General features: G+C 44.1%; 6 protein-coding genes across 6 annotated transcripts; 4 read left to right on the top strand and 2 right to left on the bottom strand.

The window, feature by feature from the left end:
- Positions 1 to 3,320: 3,320 nt before the first annotated feature.
- EAF02_005590 (uncharacterized protein) lies at positions 3,321 to 7,223 on the top strand. Its single transcript, XM_038901638.1, has 2 exons — positions 3,321 to 6,524; positions 6,579 to 7,223. Exons 1-2 carry the CDS (start codon positions 4,216 to 4,218, stop codon positions 6,610 to 6,612), a joined length of 2,343 nt encoding a protein of 780 aa, XP_038758978.1. The 5' UTR covers positions 3,321 to 4,215; the 3' UTR covers positions 6,613 to 7,223.
- Positions 7,224 to 7,661: 438 nt separating this feature from the next.
- Positions 7,662 to 9,249, top strand: EAF02_005589 (uncharacterized protein; the record flags this gene model as incomplete). The annotated part of the gene is made up of 2 exons (XM_038901637.1): positions 7,662 to 8,699; positions 8,755 to 9,249. The coding sequence occupies 2 exons, from the start codon at positions 7,662 to 7,664 to the stop codon at positions 9,247 to 9,249; spliced, it is 1,533 nt and encodes a 510-aa protein (XP_038758977.1).
- Positions 9,250 to 10,070: 821 nt separating this feature from the next.
- On the top strand, positions 10,071 to 12,477 carry EAF02_005588 (uncharacterized protein; the record flags this gene model as incomplete). Its single annotated transcript, XM_038901636.1, has 4 exons — positions 10,071 to 10,406; positions 10,787 to 10,870; positions 11,037 to 11,505; positions 11,849 to 12,477. The coding sequence occupies 4 exons, from the start codon at positions 10,071 to 10,073 to the stop codon at positions 12,475 to 12,477; spliced, it is 1,518 nt and encodes a 505-aa protein (XP_038758976.1).
- Positions 12,478 to 13,264: 787 nt separating this feature from the next.
- Positions 13,265 to 15,412, bottom strand: EAF02_005587 (uncharacterized protein; the record flags this gene model as incomplete). The annotated part of the gene is made up of 1 exon (XM_038901635.1): positions 13,265 to 15,412. One exon carries the CDS (start codon positions 15,410 to 15,412, stop codon positions 13,265 to 13,267), a length of 2,148 nt encoding a protein of 715 aa, XP_038758975.1.
- Positions 15,413 to 17,431: 2,019 nt separating this feature from the next.
- Positions 17,432 to 18,730, top strand: EAF02_005586 (uncharacterized protein; the record flags this gene model as incomplete). Its single annotated transcript, XM_038901634.1, has 1 exon — positions 17,432 to 18,730. One exon carries the CDS (start codon positions 17,432 to 17,434, stop codon positions 18,728 to 18,730), a length of 1,299 nt encoding a protein of 432 aa, XP_038758974.1.
- A 595-nt stretch (positions 18,731 to 19,325) lies between these two features.
- On the bottom strand, positions 19,326 to 22,076 carry EAF02_005585 (uncharacterized protein; the record flags this gene model as incomplete). The annotated part of the gene is made up of 1 exon (XM_038901633.1): positions 19,326 to 22,076. One exon carries the CDS (start codon positions 22,074 to 22,076, stop codon positions 19,326 to 19,328), a length of 2,751 nt encoding a protein of 916 aa, XP_038758973.1.
- Positions 22,077 to 23,592: the final 1,516 nt, after the last annotated feature.

Genomic DNA, 23,592 nt, shown 5'->3' with positions numbered 1-23,592 from the left:
GTTGTTTGATCGACGACTATCGTAATTTGGGGGTGACTCTTGGGGTGACTCTTGGGGATGATGATTTGTCATGTGATGGTGTATTTATTGGTGGGGAGGAGGGAGGGAGTAAATAAGAGTGTGATTATAGATATGATTGATTTTGTATATTATTATATTATATTATATTTGCATATCTAGATAGATAGATAGAATCTATAAATAAAAGATTAAGAATTTATATATCTATTTATTTATCTATCTATCTATCCATCTATAATAGATAGCGAATATTTATTCATAAGAACTCGACTCGAATCGATTATAAAATCATTTACAAATTGCTTATAAGCTTCCGGAACTACCGGTACTGGTACTAGACTGGACTGGTATGAGAATTGAATAGATAAGATAGGATAGGATAGGTAGAGTACCTATGGTATTTAGTGTGAGATAATAACATCTCAAGGAGGCTGTGCTGCGAGCGAATATTAGTTCTAGGAGTAATTTGAGTTATTTTATTTTCTTTGTTTGTGCGTTTGTACTTGTGGATTTGATGGATAGATATGTACGGAGTACTTGGTATGCACATTCTTAGATATCTTGATAAGTTGGTGGGTAGATTGATGGTAAGGTTTGAGTGAGGGGATTGAGGAACTGCCGATGGATTTGGGTGTGGGAATTATCGTAGAGGTAGAAATGGATTGGAACGGGAGATGGTTATTGCTTTGGATAGGTATTTTTGGATGTGTTGGAGAGAGCTGGAGCTGGAATGACTGGGTATAATTATATTGTAATCAAGTTAATAGGTTTGATGTGTTTTGTCTGCATAGATAGTATAGAGATGATAAAATAACTTTTAGAAGAGGATTTAAAATCATTTTTTGGATACCTACTACCTACCTACCTTCCTACGATATCTGAAAACCAGAGTTTGTAATCAATACTCTACTCTATCAACATATCAAGGTATGCATCTAGCTGAGATAATTATAGACCAACCGGCCAGGCGTTTGGTTGGCGAGGTTGGTTGGTCTAGAAACCGGAACGGAACTGTACGGAGTACACGGATGTCATGATGCATGAGGCGTTGCATACGGATGGAGACCTCTGTCATGTACCTATGTATGGTGATGTGATTATTAGTTTTTGATGGCTTGTGGCAAGTGATGATGTTGTGAGGGTTTGCTGCTGAGGAATGGAATGTCTATTTGAGAGGTTGGAGTGTGATCAGTTGGAGTGAGATGGAGTGAGATGGAGTGAGATGGGAGATCAGATGATGTTGATATGATATTGAAGGGAGAGACTTGATGTTTGGATGGATTGTATTTGAGATTTAGTATTTAGCTCATAAGTAGGTATGAATGGAAATCTAGAAACAATGCCAAGATGAACGGAGGGGTGTTTACTCGTAGGGAGATTTAATTAATGAGATTTGATAGGATTGGAAGAATACGAGAAGGATAATTACCTAAGTAAGTATCGGAGGGGTAATAAGTACCAGTTATTGGATGAAATGAAATCCAATGAAATGGGATAAATTATAATAAATATGGATGGGTTCATTTGATTCATTTGAGGTGATTTTGATTTCAGCTACTTCCTTCCCTAGTGGCCACATATATATATCTAAGACATATGGATCGATACGCATCTGAAATCAATATCACTCTTCAGCTGTTTGCAGTCGGGAGTATTTTGTTACATATTCCATATCTGACGGATGAGGAGTTAGAGAATTGAATCCTGGGTAGATAGATAGGTACCTAGTAGGTATTACTATTCCATCCATAGGAGAAGCAAAACTCTAACAAGTCATCCACGTAATCATTGAATCAGACTTTCATTCCCCATCCCATCACATCAACAAAGAATCTTTCGCAACAATTTCAATTTCTGTTTCAATTTCTCCCATTCACTATCTATCTAAGCTCTTGATCTTTGATACAGATACTCCATATGTTTGTTACCCAAGAAGGACCCAAATTTCCAATCCATTTTTCCTTCTCCGTTCTTTTCGGAGAGATCTCCATGCGCCCAGAGTTTCGTTGAATCTTGCATATCTTTGCCCCTGTTTTTGGGGGGGTGATTTTATACATTACTAGGTACCTTCTGCGAGAGCCCTGTTGATGTTAACCCCTGGAATCTGGGTTTTTTTTGGGATTGTGAGAAAAGATCCCCATATTCCGTGAGGGAGATTGGGTCTAGACAAGGGGAGATGGTGAGTGAGTTATTACATAAGGGAGAAGAGAGGGAGAGGGATGAGAGACAGAGGGAAAGGATGTGAGAAGGTCGTAGCTAATTGTACGGCAAATGGAAGATGGGAAAATGGGAAAAGAGATTCCTTTTTATACTCTTTGTCTTTCTGCAAAGGGATTCGTATTAAATTATATCTTTTTTTGGTATTGCTACAAAATATACATGATGGGTATATTCGGTGGATGTAATAGATGTAATACATACATACGGTAGATGCAATCCTTTCCCATCCGATGCATCCTTCATAACTCCAATCAACCCGGTATATGAATTCCAAAGTTCCAACACACAGGTATACACGCAATATACGACAACAGCGTACGATACCTCTCATCTCATCCCAATCTTATAATATCAACTCAGCCACCTCTGATTAATCACTCTCATCACTTTAATTTCGGAAAGAGTGAAGGAGGAGAGGAGAGGAGAGAACGAAGGAGAGAGAGAATGATACGGAATTCACGGGTTGGGAAAGTTTTCATTAACTGGCATTGAATTGGTAGTCAGTTTATTAGATCAAACTGGAAACTGGAATGGATGGATGGATGGATGGATGAAAGATTGAAAGATTGAATGAATGATTGAATAACAGGAATGATTGAATGAATAACAGGAATGATTGACCACTAAATAATAATTGATTCTTATTCCTATTCTTATTCACAATACCGATACTCATAGTCATACTATCATCCTCATCCTCATCCATTCGTACCTACTCGTACTCGTACAAATCTACCTATTTTGCTATTCTGTTGATTATATCCAATACGAGGTTTCTCTACATTACCTACATTGCCTGCATTGCCTCTGTACATTACTTTGACATTATGACTACGATACCTGGTACACATTTTCCAAGCTCAACGGCCTAGTAACTCAATCCATTGATTGGGTATCAGACCCTTCATTCCTCCCTTTAATAACAATGCTTACTCGTCACCACCTGGGCGTCTCTTACATATTACAAATTACCACTCAAAACGAGAGAAGAGAGAAGAGAGAAGAGAGAAGAGAGAAGAGAGAAGAGAGAAGAGAGAAGAGAGAAGAGAGAAGAGAGAGAGAGAGAAGAGAGAGAAGAAGAGGGAAGAGAGGAAAGAAAAAAAAAAACATTACAGTTCGACCATTCACTTAATTCATACCTCACCTCATCCTCATACCTAAAACCTTACTAATAAACCTGGAAACTTTATTATCTTTCACTTCACTCATTCACTACCGTATTCTTACTATTCTTACTATTCTTATTTTTATCTTACCTCACTCACTACACGACACCTATTTACTACTATCACCTTACCTCTCACTACCTACCTACTACCAAAATACTACGCCTCCACCACCACCTCCATCCTCCTCCGCCTCTCCTCCATTTCATTTTCCTCTTTTTTTAACCTTTTCATCAACCTCCACCACCCACCACTACTACCACCCACTCCTCAAAATTACCTCCTACATCTCACCAAATCGACGACCACCAACAGACCCAGGTCATCAACCTAGTCGTCGACCTCCTTTCGTTATTTTCTCTCTTCTTCCGACAATCTCCTCGTCGTCATTTCCATCTCTTTTCGCAGAGATACATTTTCCCTCGTTTATCAACAAAAAAAATCCCTCGTGAGCTGGATCTACGAAATTACTTACGGTCGCTAATCATTCCAAGTCTGTCAATGATTCAATAATAGAATCTTTGTCGGCCTTTTTGGAGTTTGGAAGAAAGAAACAGTGACGAAACCATTCCTCATTCACCCATTACGATATTTACCAACACGATCAATCAATTGAATTATCCCATCGAAAGAAGGTCATATACAAAGGGGTTGCGATCAAGGGAAACATTGAACCAAGGAAACACACAATTCATCACTCAGTACAAGGCTTCCTCTCTGCACAATAAAAAGGCTTCGGGTGTTACGGACTTCATTCTTCTTACATTAAAGCCTTCATAGGCTCCGTTTAATATTGCGATCTTTCAATATGCGACCGACATTCTCATCATCACCATGGGTCTTGCTGACTTCATTTCTTACTCTCTTATCGGTCGCATCAGCATCCACTCGATTAATTGAATCCAAGTCCTTGAACGCGTGTCAGGACAACTCGAGTTTCACGGCAACACTGTTCGACGTCATCTTCACACCTGATAATTTAACCTTCACATTCGACGTAGTTGGTGTTTCTTCGATTCAAGGAAATGTTACTTTCGATGTTGAAGTCACGGCTTATGGTTATCCCATTTTAAATAGGGTCATCGATCCATGTACTGCTGGAATCTCTGGTCTCTGCCCAATGAGTACCGGTCAAATCGATATTAAATCTAACCTTGTGGTCCCTCAATCTACCGTTGATAGTATTCCATCAATCGCATACGGAGTACCGGATTTGGATGCTAATGTTAAAGTTATTATCAATGGTACAGCGAACCCAGACGTTAGTCTGGCATGTGTCGAAGCCCAATTATCAAACGGACAAACCGTCGATCAAAAGGGTGTAGGATGGGCAACTGCTGTTATCGCTGGATTGGCTTTGGTCGCTTCTGCTGTAACATCTGGATTGGGTCATTCAAATACTGCTGCTCATGTAGCATCCAACGCCTTGTCACTCTTTGGATACTTCCAAGCCCAAGCTATGATCGGACTCACTGCGGTTCCTCTTCCACCTATTGTTCAATCGTGGACTCAAAACTTTGATTGGACTATGGGTATAATCGAGGTTGATTTCATGCAAAGCATTGCAACTTGGTATCAAAAGTCGACTGGTGGAACTCCAGCCACACTCTTGAACACTTTAACCACCACCTCCGTTCAAGTCGAGAAACGTTCTATGGGAAAGAGATCAGTCGAACACACCATCAAACTTCTTACTCGAGCACACGAAATCTTGACGAAACGAGCCGATACCACTACAACAACTGGTTCGTATCTCGTCAAAGGTATTAAGAGAGTAGCATTCCGTGCCGGTATCGAATCGACCAATTTATTCTTGACTGGTCTTGCTTTCTTCTGTATTTTCATTGTTTTCACCATTTTATTTGTTGCATTGTTCAAGGGATTCTGTGAACTTGCGGTTAGAATGAAGTGGATGAAGTCTGATAAGTTCCTAGATTTCCGTAATGGATGGTTTACTGTTCTCAAGGGTATCATGTTCCGCATGGTTCTTATCGGATACCCTCAGATGACTATTTTATGTCTTTGGGAATTCACCCAAAATGATTCGCCCGCAGAGATCGTTTTGGCCATTTTCTTCTTCTTTGGTATGACAGGTACTCTCGCTTGGGCAGCTATGAAAGTTGTTCGAATCGCCAAAAGATCGGTTTTGATGCACAAGAATCCAGCTTACATTCTCTACTCTGATCCTTCGGCTCTCAACAAATGGGGTTTCCTTTACGTCCAATTCAGAGCAACGGCTTACTATTTCATCCTCCCCACATTGATTTACATTTTGATCAAGGGAATGTTCATCGCATTTGGACAAAACGCATCTACCGTCCAAGCTATTGCTCTTCTTTTGATCGAAGCAGCGGCTTTAATTGGAGCTAGCGTCATTCGACCATGGATGGACAGAAGTACCAATTCTTTCAACATCGCCATTTGTGCTATCAACTTCTTAAACACTATTTTCCTTTTGGTTTTCACGGATATTTTCAATCAACCAGGTATCGTCACTGGTGTTATGGGGGTTGTCTTCTTCATCATCAACGCAGTCTTTTCCTTGGTTCTTCTCATTCTTGTTTTACTTGCTACGATCTACGCCTTTGTTCGCAAGAACCCAGACAGTCGTTACTTGCCAATGACTGACGATCGTGCATCATTCATTAAGTCAAACACTGGCTTGACTACCGAGTTGGATGCTTTGGGAGCTACTGCTAGAGGCGATAAAGCTGGGTACAAACACAACCTCGATTTAGATGATGACAACGATTCATGGTCCTCGGATTCCATGAGAAACCCAGCAAACACGCCACTTCCACCTTCTTCAGCCGGTACAGGAGCATATAGAGATACGAACCCATCTGTTAGAGAAGCACCTAACTCACCTATCGATCCTTCGGTTCCTCTTTTCCCAGCAACTGGCTCGCGTGGTCCACCACCAAATTATCAAGATGGACGACCAAACAGCAATGCTCCTTTGATGTATGGAAATGATAGATCGAACAACGCATCGCCAGCTCCATATAGAGATAACCAATCGACATCTAATTTGTCGACGGGATATAGATCACAAAATAGTGGTAGTCCTGCACCAGGGGGGTTCAGACCACAGAATCAGAACCAGAGCAATGCTAGGTAAGAGTTTTATGATGAATTCAAGATATGGACATAAGCTAATCAATACAACAGTCCTTGGCAACGTGGAGCAGGTTATGATCATTAATGAAGGGGCTTCATAAAAAGGCGTTGAGAATTGAAATATATTGGCTGATAGATGGTAGTTGGGGGAACGTGTTTACACGTAAAACAAACACCATCAAAGAGGAAATCTTATGGGGTTGGAAGGTGTTATTTTGTAATTCTCTTGTTCGATTCGTTTTTTTTTTTTTTTTGCATTAGGATCATAAAGTCTTAAGTGACATAGTACTCTTTTCAAGAGTGGATTTTCTTTATCTTTGCTTTGCTTTTTGGTTCAGTCTTGCAATTGGGCTTTTTCTTGTGTTGGGAATGGGACTCGGAGGGAGGTTATTGAATTGGTCTGTTTCATTTGTGCTTGTTGGATGGTGAGGAAGAGGTGATATGGTGGATGAATGGTGAATATGGGAGAGATGTCGATAGAGGTGTGGATTGAAGTGGTGGATATATGTGAAGGGATAGATGGATTTGAAGGAGGGGATTAAGTAAAGGAATAGAGCGGAGGCTGGGGAGGAGGTGAGAGAGAAGAGGGGGGGGATAGGTGGGTGAATGAATAGGTGATGAGTGGATTCGAGATAGGAGGGAGAAGAAACAAACTTGTATAAAAGAATCAAATACACAATACACACACAATTACAACCAACGATCAACTGCAAGAAGTATGAGAATAAGAATGAGGATGAGAACATGAATAATTTGATCTGAATGATCTTCTGTTCTTAATTTTGTGAAAGGGGAAGGGCTGCGGAAGGGGTCATGGATCTATAGAGGAGAAGAGACAAGGGAAATATGAGGATAGGAAAATATGATGTCTCGATTTGTATTTGTAATGTGAATTGGAACGTTAGTATCTCAGGGACATGCTTCGAGCATGTCTAGAAGGTCGAATCCTAGACTCACGTGACTCACTCAAAATCTCACATTAACTGTGGATTAAACTTCGACCAATGGATAAGCCCCAATGCAAATTCTTATCTCAACTTCTTAGCGTATAAAAATAATTTTCAATCGCTTTCGTCAAGTTTGACTTCGCATCCATATCAATCTTACTGCACGAAATCACTATCGACATTCAAAATGGGCTCCACGACCGATTATCAAAGCGATGTAGAGGTGGAGGTGGACGAGAATAAGCACTTGACTTTACCAAATGTCGGAGATGCGTCGTCGGTCGAAAAGTTCTCAGAACTTAACCTTTCTGATAAAACCATGAAGGCCCTCGTCGAAGACATGAAATTTGAGACGATGACCGAAATTCAACGAAGAGGTATTCCACCACTATTGGCAGGAAGAGATGTGCTCGGTGCTGCAAAGACGGGTTCGGGAAAAACATTGTCGTTCTTGATTCCTGCGGTTGAGATGTTACACTCTTTGCGATTCAAACCAAGAAATGGTACCGGTGTTATCGTCGTCTCACCTACGAGAGAATTGGCATTGCAAATCTTTGGAGTCGCGAGGGAAATCATGGCTCACCATTCGCAAACTTATGGTATTGTTATGGGTGGCGCAAATCGAAGAGCAGAGGCGGAGAAATTGGCAAAGGGAGTCAATCTTTTGATTGCTACACCAGGACGACTTCTCGATCATTTACAAAATACGCAAGGATTTGTTTTCAAGAACTTGAAGGCATTGGTTATCGATGAGGCAGACAGAATTTTGGAAGCTGGTTTCGAAGATGAGATGAAGCAAATCGTCAAGGTTTTACCAAAGGATGATCGTCAAACCATGCTCTTTTCCGCAACACAAACTACCAAAGTCGAAGATCTCGCGCGAATTTCCCTTCGTCCAGGACCTCTCTACATCAATGTCGATAACAAGAAGGAACACAGTACAGTTGAGGGTCTCGAACAAGGTTACGTCGTATGCGATTCCGATAAACGATTCCTCTTACTCTTCTCTTTCCTCAAGCGCAACCTGAAGAAGAAGATCATTGTCTTTTTCTCCAGTTGCGCTTGTGTTAAATATCATGCCGAACTTCTCAATTATATCGATTTACCAGTTCTCGACTTGCATGGCAAACAGAAGCAACAAAAACGTACAAATACCTTTTTTGAATTCTGCAATGCTAAACAAGGTACACTTATCTGCACAGATGTTGCAGCTAGAGGTCTTGATGTAAGTTTTCTTGCCCGATTTATTTCGACCGACAAAGCTAATATTTTCTCAATAGATCCCTGATGTAGACTGGGTAATTCAATTCGATCCTCCCGATGACCCAACAGACTATATTCACCGTGTCGGTCGAACTGCTAGAGGTAGCAACGGAAAGGGACGTTCCCTTCTCTTCCTTCAACCATCCGAAGTCGGTTTCCTTACTCATCTCAAGACTGCCCGTATTCCCGTTGTCGAATTCGAATTCCCAGCATCAAAAATCGTCAACATCCAAAGTCAACTCTCGAAATTAATCGCACAAAACTACTATTTAAATAAGAGCGCCAAGGAAGGTTACAAGAGTTATCTTCAAGCCTACGCAAGTCACTCCCTCCGCAGTGTTTTTGATGTTGGAAAGTTGGATTTGATCAAGGTCGCTAAGAGTTTTGGATTCGATGCTCCTCCAAGAGTCGACATAAATATCTCGGCTGGAATGAAGGATACCGCGCAGAAGAAGAGACCTTATGGAAGTCAACCTAAACAAGGAGGTACATATAAGAAGAGGAAGTTTTAGGTGGTAGGGTATCGAGAAGCTGGATGCATTATTTTATCGTAGGCAAGGTGTTACTTGGGTGGGAAAATTATGTGGGCTTTGATTGTTTTGTTTGGGCTTTAAGGAGGGGTTTATATCGAATAATTCTTGATACAATTTTTTTTTACTCTGGTGATTTGGATTTTTTGGGTGTGTGATTTTGATTGTGAGGATTGTGAAATTGTAAAAATTGTAAATTGATTCCTAGTAAATGGGATTTAAGAATATATATATCTATATACGAGTAGATGTGGTCATCAGAAAGCAAGTGAGTGAGCAAGCAAGCAAGCATAAATGCTTTCCCGGCTATGTATCTGGTAATCCAATCTCCAATCCCGTATTTTTCCGTAGCAAGGTTGAGGTTGAGGTTGAGGGAACATGGATAGCCGAGTTGTGGGGGGTACATTAGAGAGGTATGGATGGATGGATTTGTTTGTTTGTGTTACTTTGATTGTGTAACTTTGATTGAATTGATTGATTGAAGAGTTCGATACTCGACATCTTTTATGATAGGTTACGATACGATATATTGCGATACGATATATTGCGATACGATACAATACGATACTTAAAAATAATTGATATATTGATCGGCTATCTATCTACCTATTTATCTAGCTAGCTGGCTGGCTAGCTGATTGATCGATAGATATTGTATCATCATCTTCATTTTTACTCTTTATCTTCACCACTACCCTTGTCTCTTCTTTCTATTTTCTACTTTCTACTTTCCATTCCCACATTCCATTCCCCTCCCTCCCCCCCCTCCCAATAAAATCAATCCACCTTAATCCCAAACAAAAATGACAAGCACAAGCACAAGGTTAATTGGAACGCGATGCAAGCTCCCGATTGCGATGAGATCGCTAGGGCGAGGGGGAAATGGGGTGAGAAGTGGTTGGGTGAGGAGTGGGGGTATGAGAGGGTTTTCAATGGGCAAGAGGTGCGAGACAGATGGGGTTTATAGGGAGTTGACGGCGATGAGGACGAGGGTGCCGTTTATTGAGGCGTGGAGGAGGGAGGAGGGGAAGAGGAAGAGGGGAGAGGAGGTGGGGGTGGGGAAGGAGGGGGGGAAGGTAAAAGGGGGTGAGGGAGAGGAATTGCAAATGAAGAGGATGGGGGATAGTTTTCATAGGGTGGTGAGTCTTTTTTTTTTTTTTTTTTTTTTTTGGCTGTTGTGTATGAGGTTTTGGGATATTGGGACATTGGGGGAGGGGTGGGAGGTGAGTGGAGAGTGGAGTGGAGAGTGGGGGATTGTGTGGTAGGGAGATGGGATGAGATGAGATGGGATGAGATGAGAGATGGAATTGAGTTTGGAAAAGGGGGAAATGAAGAGGGGGAGAAGAGGAGATGGTGCGAGGTCATGTGAGATTTGATGTTTGATATCTGATATCTGATATGATGGAAGGAGGTTGATGGTCTTGGGTTGTTGAGGATTTTATTTTCTTCACGACAAGAAATTATGGAGGAGAGGGGGTAGGGAGAGGGTTAATTGAATGCTAATAATGTGGTTTTGTAGATTTTACCATTGGCGAGCGATCCTTGGCTTTTGGATAATTATATCACGGCGAGTGGACATATTAGATTGGGAGCTATTTTTATGGTGAGTTTTTTCTTCTTGTTTTTTGTTTGTTGGGATGGGATGGGAGGGAAGAGGGAGGAGGGTTAAGAAGAGTCTTACAAAAAGTTTGTGAGAACTCATAAAGAGCAAGGAGATGAGATGCGTGATAGGAAAGGAGAAAAAATATACCTACCAACACCCACACCAGGATCTCGATGCCCTCGCCGGAGTAATCTCCTACAAACACACCGGCGATCGCGTCATGACCGTCACCGCGGCCGTCGACCGCATCACGCTCTCTCGACCCCTCCTCGAAATCTGCGATCTCGAATTATCCGGCCAAGTGACCTTTGCCACCGGGCGCTCCAGCATGGAAGTCTCGCTACAAGTATGCAAAGTTCCGTCTGCGGGACAGGAAAATCAACCGAGGAGGAAAGAAGATGTTTTCATGGAATGTGCCTTCACGATGGTGTCGCTAGATCCGGTGACAAAGAAGGCGGTGAGGATTGCGGGGGTGAGGCCCGAGGGGGAAGTGGAGGAAGGTTGGTTTGAGAGGGGGAGGAAGAGTTATGAGAAGAAGAAGAGGGAGTTGGGGAGGGGGTTGAGGAGTATGGAGCCGGATGATGAGGAGAGTGATTTGATTCATAGGTTGTGGTTGAAGACGTTGGATTATCATGGTATGTTGGATTTGTGTCTTCTCTCTTTCTTTTCTTTTCTTTTCGTTTCATTCATTTCATTTCTCTTTCTTTTTCCATTTGTGTTGAAGAATTTTGCTTGAATTCGAGTAGGTTGGGGGGGGGGGGGGGGGAATGAAGATGGAAGATCTGTGGTTGCGTGATATTCATTTTGATGGATTGTTATGAAAGAACAAGGAGGGAAAGTTCCTTTGATCTTCTTATACTTTGATTAAATTACCCCAGCCATTTTCCACCAACCCTTTCATCCTCTACCCCGCTCGTCATCAACTTCAACTTCTACCTCTTTTACTCCCCCACCACACCAACCCACTAACCTCCCTAGACCCCAACACCCCCTCCCTCCTTCCCAAAACCTGCACCCGCATGTCCAACTCCACCATCCAATCCGTCCAAATCATGCAACCCCAATACCGCAACCGCCACAACTTCATGATCTTCGGCGGTTTCCTCCTCAAATCCACCTTCGAACTCGCTTTCACCTGCGCATCGGCTATATCGCATTCGCGTCCTATTTTCCTGGGTCTGGATCCGAGTACTTTTGAGAATCCCGTGCCAGTAGGTAGTGTGCTGTATGTGAGTGCTACGCTGGCATATGGGGATCGGCCGCTTGTGAGGGGAGAGGGAGATGCGGAGACGGAGACGGAGAGGGAGATGGAGAGTAATGATGGAGAGGGAGGGAAAGCGAAAGGAAAGAAAACCAGGGTGCAGATCAGAGTAGATACGAAGGTTAAAAATGTAGAACATGGAGAAACGAAACCGACGGGACAGTTTAATTATACGTTTGAGGTGGAGGGGGAGGTGCAGGTTTTGCCGGAGAGTTATAGGGAGTTTATGGTTTATTTGGATGCGAGGAGGAGGAGTAGGGGGAGGGTGGAAGAGAGGGGGATTGTAAGGGAGGGAATGCGGGGGAGGGAATTGATGGACTGGGGGCTGGGGGAGATGGGGGGTTGAAGGTTTTGTGAGGGTTGAGAGGGAGGGGAGGAGGGGGGGGGAAGGGGGGGAGATCATGTTGGTGATGGCAATTTGTGGGAAGGGAAGGATGTGATTTTTCTTATTTTTATGAATAATATAATGTAAAGATCAATGTAAATTGAGAAGACAGTTTGTGTTTGTGATATGATTAATAGATGGAATGAATAAATGAAGGAGTGAAATTACTATAAGAAGACCGAGCATGAAATTTTTCATGAAGAATAATAGAGATGGAATAATATAAAGAGAGTAAAAGTATTAGAATCTAGATCGAATCGATATGGGGAATTTATAAGGTTATGATTCAGAGAGATATTGTAAAAGAGGGAAAGGTGATAGGGTTATAGAGTAGTTCTTTGTATATATTGTAGATGTGTTATTGTAGATGTAGTGTTTTCGGTGGAGGAGAGGGATGAGAGGATAAGATCGTGTTTTATAATATAGGGGGATGTTGAGTTGGTAGGAATTGATTGCTTTTTCTGATATTATATGAAGGGGACCTATAGTCACATGACCAGCACGTACTATTCGCGCATACTATATAAAGTTTCATACTTAACTCAAATAGTAATTCTTTTGTTTAATTACGACTACCCCGATCTCAATCTACTACTTGTCGCTCTCAATATGAACCCTTCCACGTGACTCCCGAAAGCATATCGTAACACTGCCTTGGACGACCAAAATCAACCTGCCAAATCATAAAAGCTGCATGGTGTATAACTCTGATTCAAATGAAGAACACCAATGCCTATGCGGTGTGGCCCTAGCCGGATTTTGAAGGTTCCACAAAGTCTTTCACATCCAAAGAGTACTTGTTGTTCTCGTCCATTTGCAGCCGTCCAGTCACCTGTAGCGACAATCCCTCTGGATGAGAGACTACTGTCTGGTATAGCCGGGTATATGCGCTGGCTTCTTCCTTGGTAAGTGGCTTGGGCACCTTCGCCACGTTATCCCATTCGAGCTTGCTACCTGCTAGGAACTGATTAAGAACCACTTCAGATCTTGTCGATGTACCGGCTAGTGTTAGTTTCGTGCCGTTCTTGGTAACCTTAACTACACCAGTGAGCGTCATCTCAATACCGCGCATATTGTACGTGCCACCGTCGACCTCGAAGAGCTCCTTCTTCCACACTTTGATATCGGGCAGAATGTCGTCGTGAAGGTAAACAAAGGCAACGGAGATGGTTGCATTGGGTCTTGGAAGGACGGTCTTGATATCATTGATGTTGTTCAGGGCTTCATAAGCTCCGCCCCAGCAAGCACCGAGACCGTAGGGACACGTGGGCGTAAGACCAACAATGACAGGTGGCCCCTCCTGTTCTGAGACGACCTTCTGATTGCGCATCTCAAGGGACACGCCGATGTTTCTCTCCAAAACTGCATTTTGTGTCGATACCCCAGGGGGCAGTTGTGGTTGTACAGGTATCTCAACGTCCGGTCTGAGCAGCATGATAGGCGCCACTGCTGGTACGCCTTCCTTGCTCACAAGGAAGAGCATGTAATGACCTGGTGGAGCCAAATGGTGATTCTTTGGCGCTTCTATAGTGACTTCTGTCCCACTGGTTTTAAATCTCAAGAATTGGAACGATTGGTTCATGTTGTGTGAATGAGTGACAGATCCAAGCCGTGTCCAGCTCACCTTGCCAATCACATCGTGTTCACCGACTGTGACTTTGAATTGCTGGCCATATTCGATAACCTCTGGCGGTTTACTGACGGTGGGTCGTTCGCCTTTGAACAAATAAGGTGGGCTGAATATCTGGCCGGTGATTAGAGTGTGTTTAGGCTCGTTGGGTCTCTTTTGATTGTCCGGATCGTATTCCCCACCACCAGCTGAAAGAACTCTGCCATCGGGTAATAGTAGTGCGGTGTGGTGGTAGCAGCGATCATCGTCCTCCGGGGCCATCGTAGACCATTCTGTAGTAGTAGGATCCCACAGCTCAGGCTCATGTACGGGCTGACCCGTAGACAAATCATTGAAGCCTAACCCTTTGGTTCCTCCAGTCACAAGCACAGTGCCATCGGGCAACGTGGTAGCAAAGGAATGTCGGCGCCCGTGGCCAATTTCAGTCGTATATTCCCAGCGTGGTTTTGGGTCGTTCAGATCAATGATCTCTGCAGCATTGGTGGGAGGAACATTATCACCACCTCCACCACCAACGTAGAGAATCTTGCCACTATCATACATAGCTGAAGCGGCGTACTCGCGCTGACCTGCATTGCGGAATGGCGAATCGGCATCGCTCGACCATTCACCATGGCCACCATGAGCATTCAAATCCAGAAAACGAGAGCTTCTCAATGGGCCCGCCATGAATATTCTTCCGTCTGGAACGTGGTAAAGCCGTGGGTAAAGAGCGAAGATATCAACCAGAGGCGTTTGGACTATGCCCCATGTACTGGAATGTGAGTCCCAAATCTGGGGGACCAGGTTGATCACAGGGTTTGTGACATCTTGTGAGCTGCCTGACACAACGAGGCCTCTCCCATCAGACAGAGTTATAGCAGAAGGATACCAGCGACCTGCAGCCATCATAGGCATTACCGTCCACCTATCTTGGAAGGGATCGTAAACACAAGCTTGGTCTTCCCCGAAGCCATCCAGGACATGTCCACCAAAAATGATCAAGGTACCGTCTGGCTGGAACGTGTGCCCGGAACAGAAGAGATTCACAGAAAGCTCGTCTTCGTTCATCGGATCCTCAGCGGTGCGTTTACTCTCTAGGGTGTCGACATCCAAGATGTAGACGTGGGTTTTGTGCTCATTGAGGGTCCAATAATCCATGCTGTGCACAGCAGAGCGTCGACCCCAATAGAGTACCTTGCCAGTCGGTAGTAGGTGAAGGTGAATAGCGCAATTTCCAAGCTGGAATTTTGGAGCCCATTCTCCGTGGACGGTTTTGTCGCCCATGTTTGCTTCGAAGGTTGAGGGCCCGGGTGTGTGAGAAGGCTGTATTGACGGCACTCAAGTAGTGAGTATGGCAAAATGACTAGGAGCTTGACTTGAGGAGCTCGTAAGAATCTGCGGCGTAAAGAAGAGGAGATGGTCTGTATGATAAATGAAATTTTATGTCCCTTTTCACGACTTCGTCTCGTACATCTCGGCGCTTCTCTTTCAGCTTCTACCAGTCTCCCTCCGCAGTAGAGAACGGCCCGGATCGAATGCGGGGAGCGGATTGGATCAAGTGTGCAGTGAAGATTGGCTCGGATCGAGTGACCCAATTGCTTTTTTGATACAGCCGTTGAGACACCCTAGGTTGGTTAAATTGTGAAGCGGGGAAGCGTTGTGATGGCGCTGCAGATTGCACTTTACTGTATGCACGCTTTTTTGCCGTGAGCCAGTTTCTCATAGACGCTTTGGTTCATTTTCGCTTTAACTGAGTCGTGGAAGCACATGTTGCATCACATATGCAATGCAAAAGGACTTTTTGGTATAAACTCATAATTGTAAATATGATCAAAATAAAGCACATGAAAAAGGCGTAACAAGTATAAGCCAATAAGATCATTTATGATTAGAGTAGTTGTTGTCAACGTTCCTTTGCTACCACGTGGCGCGATGGCACTGTAACCCTACACTTGGCTTCAGGTCAGCCGAGACTTCTCTTGCATGCTGTGTTCTTCAGCTTGTCTCTTGTGTAGGGCTGTGGTAGGATAACCACTAATTCCAAGCTTGTACGGGTACCGTGTATTGTAATGATTGATGATCTGGCTTACCCCGCAGTTGATAACAATTAGATACTATGATTAGTATGAGATCTAGATTTCTAGATCTGAGGCTATTCGTAGTTTACTTCGCGGGAGGGTCCGACGACCCCTAGCTTAGATTTAGATCCCCTTTTACGGAGCTCTATTTCCGATTATTGCCACAATATTGAGGAAGGAAACCAGCTGCTTTCCTATATTCTAGTTCTTCAGATGAATCTAAATCAATACATTTTTACCTCATAGTCTCACAATTAGTAAAACGTTTATTGGGTGAAACGCTCTAGCATTGTAGGGCCAAGGTCAAACACATCATCAAGTATTACCATGTACCCCACGTTTATAGAGATAAGTAACATTTAATTTATATTATCTGACCATTAACCCCGCTTTCGCGGCTTACGAGCTGGTTGAAAGGTACCACGTTTTAATCTTTGGAGAACTGAAAATCGCGGATAGGAAGGTTGGCGCGCAAATGGTGAGCTGGGCCTTCAGCTTGATGCACAAAATTTCGATAGTTTTATGCAGTCGGAGAAATTTAATCTATATAGGGTTCTACAGTTTGATGCACAATATTTCAATAGGTTTATACAATTGGACAATTATATTGATGAAGAGGGGTCTTCAGCTAAATGCACAACATTTCGATAGCTTCATGCAACCGGATAAATACAATTGATGAAGAGGGGGCCTTCAGCTTGATCCACGACGTTACAACAGCTTTATGCAACCGGATAGACATGATCGACGTAGGGGATTTCAGCTTGATATACAATATTTCAATAGCTTTATATGATAGGACAAATATGATTGATATGACAGATAGGAGAAAGGGTTCTGCTATTGACTTATGCACAGGATCGAGGCTGAGGTATCTGCATGGCATCTCAGCTTCATGTACATACAACTCATCAATTCGGAATTTTAAGATTGGATAGTCAAGTCAGTACCTAAGGCTAGGCTGCTCACCTACCTACCGGGTGGGTTGGGGCACCCATTGAGTGGTCACGGGCCCTCTTGGGGTATGTGGGGTAGGTTGAAGAGATGTAATTAGCCACCCATAGGTACCGATTGAGCAGCCGAGTCCCGTTCCGATAGGGGGGAGCGGAGTCAGTATATATATACTAATACTAGGCTTGATTATTTGCTCCTTCTCAAGATCGACCATATACCTTTTTGTTCCCTCTTCAACTTTGGTATCAAATTCTCTGGCATAACACCCAAAATGAACGGGGATACCAATTATCTCAATGTTCCGACCTCGTTCAAGTTAACGCAAGTTGATGGGCTCACCTCTCCAAAACCCAACATCGAGCCCGATGTGAACAAGGGCCCTGCATCATTCATACCGATCAGTGATGGAGCTGACCAGGACTATGATCCAGTCCCTGGAGAACTTAATATCCTTGCGAAGCTCACTGGAGATTTCCACGGTGCTGGGTTGAACATGATCTTCCGCCCATCCTGGGGAAACAACAGAAGGAATAACGTTCTGGAGTACAACGTGACCGAAGAGGACACACAATTCTTGGCGGACATTGGCGACATATTCAACCGAGGCTTGGGCAGGCAACGAGACGTCATTTTGAAGGGTGTCCCATACATGCAGACGATCAAGGACATGCTCAATCCCAAAACAGGACAGGCTGATCGGGAGGAAGGAATTCCAATTCACTTCGAGTCAGGCATGTTTCTCAGGACCCCACCGACTGAGATCAGGCCTGAGGTCCTTCGAGGTACTATCTCACGCCTAGCATCTATACCACACGGAACTGCCATCAACTGCCAAGGCTTCGAACCAGACATGAATAGTCCTATACATGGTAACCCGGATATCAGACCAATCTCAGTCTTACCATTCCCCATGGGTATGCAGGGCGATGTCAACACCTTCGCAGACTTTTTCCCTCAGCTGAATTTCCAGAGGAAGTATGAGCTGCGGATTCCGCAAGAGATCAGGGACGGCGACGTACTCAATACATCTCTCATGCTAGATCCAAATCAGATGCTAAGAGAATTCAACGAAAACAGCACGAAGAAAAATATCCGAGAACACCTTTTCTTCTCAATCCATTCCGACCCTGTAATTTCTAAGATTCCCGGCGGTGGCACAGCAAACATCGCTTTCCTGCAAGGTTCCGGTATTCGTGATGGCCGCCAAAACCCAGGCCCTAATGCCCATGGCGTCAATGTCGGATGTGATTATTGGATTTCAACCGTTGAATACGATGTTCTGCTGCCGGAAGGTGATTTTTCTGGGGACAAGAAAGAGACGAGAGTTGTGGAGTCTGAAGCACGGAAAGAGGAGAAAGCAGCTGGAAAGATAGTGGTTTCTCCTTCTTTCGAATTGAAGCTGGACATGGTGATACCACCAAACACGATTGTGAAGCTCGACGCTACCCAGATTCAATACTCCCAGAACGTCACGTTGGACTTTGATGAGATGGGCTGGCCACACATCTCAGTGGCCACGTTGTCGCCAAAGCATCCAGTGCCAATTGAGGCGTCTCAGATTGTCTTCTGAAGTAGCATATAGTAGAATGAGTTTTGTTGAAGTCCTTTTTCAAATGTGCTTTATTTTCATCTCCTCTACTTGTGAAGAGTGGTAAGTCCAAATCATGTTACGCAAGAGGGTTGAATTAAAAACTATGAATGAGAAGGTGGCTTTATATACTCGAAGCCGTTATGTGATATTGTAAACAAAGTACAGCATATGACTGCCTTCTATTCCCCTCTAGACACTATGGATAGCTTAGGGTAATTGAGCTAATTATAAATTAATACCAAATATTCGGTTTCGTGCTACTTGATAATTGCGACAGCGAAGGTGCGTAGCATCATGTAGCCTATATTTAAGCTCGGCTTTAGCGAGCAGCTCCCCAATGGCGCCCCACCAACTTCTGTCCGGTGTGTTCCGGCGCTCGAACCTTTCTCACAACCCCAGTAGCAAGCAGCAGCTTTCCGCCTTCTTCCCTTTCGATTAAATCAAATCCTCGATTTATACCGAGCGTTGTACCTCACGATGTTATCGCTCAACCCAGACAACACTAACACGTCAACGACCATTTCACTATCCAATCTGTGCTCGCATGTTAAATGTATCCCATCCACCTTTCCCCCTAATAATCCTGCCAATTTCCCCGCCACGGCTCACTCTCCGCCTTCTTATTCTGCCCATGCAAATACCTCGCACTCAACTCCTCTTCATCAACTCCACAATGCATTTCCCCATCCCTACCCTTAAACCAGCCCAAGCCATATTTCTTCCCGATCCCCACCAATCGCTCTTCCATTTCGCGGTTGTTGAGTTTCTCGGTGCCCACAAAATCATACAGCATATTGGATTGATAGATAAACGCCAGAATCGACGCGATGGAACTGGGTTGGCGGGGGAGAAAAGGATGGCGTCGACGTGTGTAGGAAAGGATGGAGATGCAGATTAGGAAGACGAGGATGGAGAGCGCGAGGAAGAAAGAGGCCCAGAAGGAGGCGAAGGTTTCTTCGCCGGCGTCGACGCCGCTGGAGGGGGTATTGGGAGAGGAGGAGCGAGATGTGAAATCATTTCCGGTGACGGTGCTGAAACTGGTGACGCAGACGGTGAGGATTTCGGCGAGGACAGAACCGAGACCTACGACGGCAACGAGGTAGTGGCCGTTGAGGAAAGCGCGGATGGGAAGCCAGCCAAAGGCCATGGCGGTGTAGTCGAGGGTGAGGGCGGTGGGGGAGGCGTGGCGTAGAGAGAGGATGTAGAAGGGTTCGATCATGCGGATGGCGGTTTCGAGACTGCCCCAGCAGAGTTTGATGGAGACGGCGCCGAGGGTGAGGAGCCAGGGGGCTTTGTCGGTGATGGTGTTGGCGGGGGTGAAGAGGATGATGGGGATAAGGATGGTAAAGAGGAACATGGAGATTATGAATGGGATGCCGGCGATGAGACGCAGAAATAGTGGATGCGGATTTTGAGAAACGTGGGAGTGGGCATCGTATTTATCTTTATCTGCTTGGGTGAGAATTTGGTCTGATGGGGCGAGAGAAGAATTGCGTAGGGTGTAGTGATGTGCTTTTAGTTTCTGATGAATCATATCCGGAGTCGCGGTGTCCATGTCTTTGAAATCCATCAGGATATGCGAGCGATTTGCCATGGCAGCGATTCCAGCTACTCCTTTGACATCGGCCACGAGACCCGAGGGGCGGCGCTCCAGCTGCCAGAGTAGGATACACCCAAAGATAGCACAGAGCCATAACGATAGACTGAGTAAGCGAGACCAGGGACCACTAATCACGATTCCTTTTAGTACCGTTGGATCTGCTCTTCGGATTTCTCGACTGGGGATTAATATCACGCTTGCAGATTGCAGCGTGGGAACCAGAGACACGGCTAATAAAGTCGCGATGGACGAGACAGCCACAGCGTAATGTTTAAACTGTAATGCACGAAAAGGACGCAAGACGTTAAAAAAGGTGATATAATCCACGTTAATTGATTCCGCGGCCAACGCACCGCCTTCTCTGGAAAGCTGATAATAGGCTTCTAGACGCTTGACTTCGAAATCGGTGATTTGCCATAAAACGCCAAAGATAACGGCGACGAGAGTAGGCAGATATTTGAAACAAAAATAATCCCATGTCTTCATCGCAGATGCGGATGTGAAGGAATAGAGAGGACTTTTGCGCGATTTTTGATAGAGATATTCTTCTGCGGCACCGAGGATCACGGAGATGATGATGAGTGCGGTGAGGTAGGGGGCGCGCATGGAAAAAGGCTTCCAGTTTGCTTGGGGGTAGAATACTTCCACGTTGGAACTTTTGAATGTGGCGTTTTTATTGATGGTTGAGGGCAGAGAATCCATACTCTTGAAATCGAAATTCGATTCGTGCATTCCGGTGTGCCCAGCAAAGGAACTTATATCAACGGGTACATCGATGGGTTCTTGCACGATGACTTCGATTACCTCGCCGCGTCTGTTGGCTTCGTTCTGAGCGAGATCTTTGAGTGTGGGTGCTCGAGTGAGACCATTCCGTAGAGTTAGACGACGGGAGAGACGAGAAGCTGCGTTGCTGGATTGAGAACTCTCTGCAATTAAATCGTGGCTGGTAATCGTACTATCTGGAGTAAAACCAGCGCCCAATCCGCCGGTAAGTATCCCCGCTGCTTCTTGTCGATTGATCTGCTCGCGCATTGCAGGGGTTAATGAGGAGTTGTGGATGGGTTCGTGGAACATGGAGAGATCGAAAGGAATGGCCATGGGAGATACCATGGGCGCATCTTCAGATTCGGTTTCTGCGCTGGCGGTTTTGTCGATGGTTTTCCCTTGGTATGCCATTGGCATAGCGGCACTAAGGAGATTGAGATCGAATTCTTCTTCTGGTATAGACGCATCTCGAGAATGGCTGAGGAGTGATTTTCCTTGGGAAAATCTCTTGGGGGCGAGTTTTCCCTTCGTGGTGTCTTTGCTGGAATCTGCATCTGTTTTTGTGGTTGATGGATTATACGAACTAGCACGTTTCGAGAAAAGTTTGAAAGATTTCTGAGTTGGAGATGCAAGTCCCGCTTTGAAAGTTTCTGGTAAGAATAGTGATCTTCGATTGTGTTTTGATGATGTATCCATTGGACCCGATGGTGTCAATATATGCGCAGATAAGGGCACATGACTGATATCAATCTCATCACTCTCATTAGATAGAAAAGGAGCTTCTGATGTAGGTGAAAGTTTTGATGCTAATGAAGATCGATTTCTATTATGATGCTGGGTGCCTGTTTTCGGAGGGCGCTGATTTCCAATTGAGGTGATATGATGTGTTGAGTTCGATTTTGAGGAGGGTGATGTAGATTGATGGGATTGAGGGATCTCCCCGGATTCATGTTCTGCCATGACCCAATTCTTTAATTATTTCAAACTTCTATGTATATCGAATATCAAGCTCGAGGGACAAGGCTGCGAGAAAGTTAGAACCAACGCTTTCTTTCATATATACAGAGTGAATATACCTGGAAGAATAATAAAGCGGGTCTAAAGGCACTCGCCCTCGGTAATTGGATATTTCAACACCCTTTGGTGGAAGCCTAAAAGCTTTAAAACGATCGTGGTAGAGTACCAAACTCTAATTGTACGAATGCGAAAGATGTAACGTTTTTTTCGAATGTATGTTTTGGTTGGCTTTCCTGTGGGCGGCACAGCCTTTTCGTACCTCGCGATAAGCTCCCCAGCTTCTGATATGTATGTGAATGGGCTGTGCTGCACGGGACTTTTGCTGAAGTTTGTATATGTAAATGTAAGATGTAAGATGTACAAGATATGAAGATAAGATATACAAACCATTCACGACACCAACAGAGAAAACAGAGAAAGTGAAGTTAGAAGAAGATACCTATTCATAGGTACAAACAAACATTGCTATCGCCAACCGGAGCTAAGAATCCTGGTCGAAAGTCATCACTTCCTTCCCTCCCTCCCAACGTTGTATCACGACCCGTCCCTCCAGACGAACCGGACCTTTCATCTGAAAGTATCCCAAAAGCTGGGGCTGGATTGCCAAGAGCGCTTTAGAACCTAGACGCCCCCAATAAAAGACGTGAAGGATACCACATAGCACCAATCACCTCTTCTCATTTTCGCCACATCTAATCTCAAAATAGATCGGATTAGGAAAGGTGGAAGCGAATCGAATGTGTATGCACAGAAATAACTTCTGGATAAGCGCGTACTGAATCTCTGATCATATATACCCTTGTAGGTTGGTGAGCGTTTCAGATATCGCGAATAGATTGATGTGATTGGGGGTTGGAATTGGAGTTGGGAAAGAGAAGGTGTGTATTTCTGGTACAGAAGAATGCCATGGAATTTGAGGCACTCAAAGAGAATCCAAATAGTAAAATATCAAAGTCATGTTCTTTGAAGCTTAGTTTTGACGTATGCAATAGTTCGTTGATAGGGCTGAAATCCACCAAAAGGTGTCGATTCAGTCCTCGTGGCATGTTTCGCCAATGTACACTGTACAAGAGTGGGTTGAGACATTCATCGTAAACAACACCAATGATATTGAATTGAAAAAAATGTGATAGACATAATCTTGAAACGTGATTGATAGGAGAAACCAAGAGGATCTAGAATCATTCTCAGAGAAAGGGAAAAATAATCTGTCATACTTATGTACAGCCATTTTTCAATCGTTCTCCAATATAGGTGTGCGTTTGAGTACTCTCAACATTCCTGATGGTGACGGGCAAAAATCCCAAGTGTCCGCCCGCCTTCAAAATTCTTCATGAATACCACTTGCGGTAATATCATCAAATTTCCTTCTTAAGAAATGTTCCTGTCTCTACGACTTCGCCGCATCATTTCTGCTTGCCTTGATCATAAATACTTCATGAAGCTCCATCTTGTTGTG

The sequence above is a fragment of the Botrytis sinoallii genome (genome assembly GCF_014898435.1).
Source record: "Botrytis sinoallii strain Bc 23 chromosome Unknown BSIN_008, whole genome shotgun sequence".
NCBI classification, from domain to species: Eukaryota; Fungi; Ascomycota; class Leotiomycetes; order Helotiales; family Sclerotiniaceae; genus Botrytis; species Botrytis sinoallii.
Note: the sequence above shows the minus strand (reverse complement) of the source record. Positions and strands in the feature narration are given on the sequence as shown.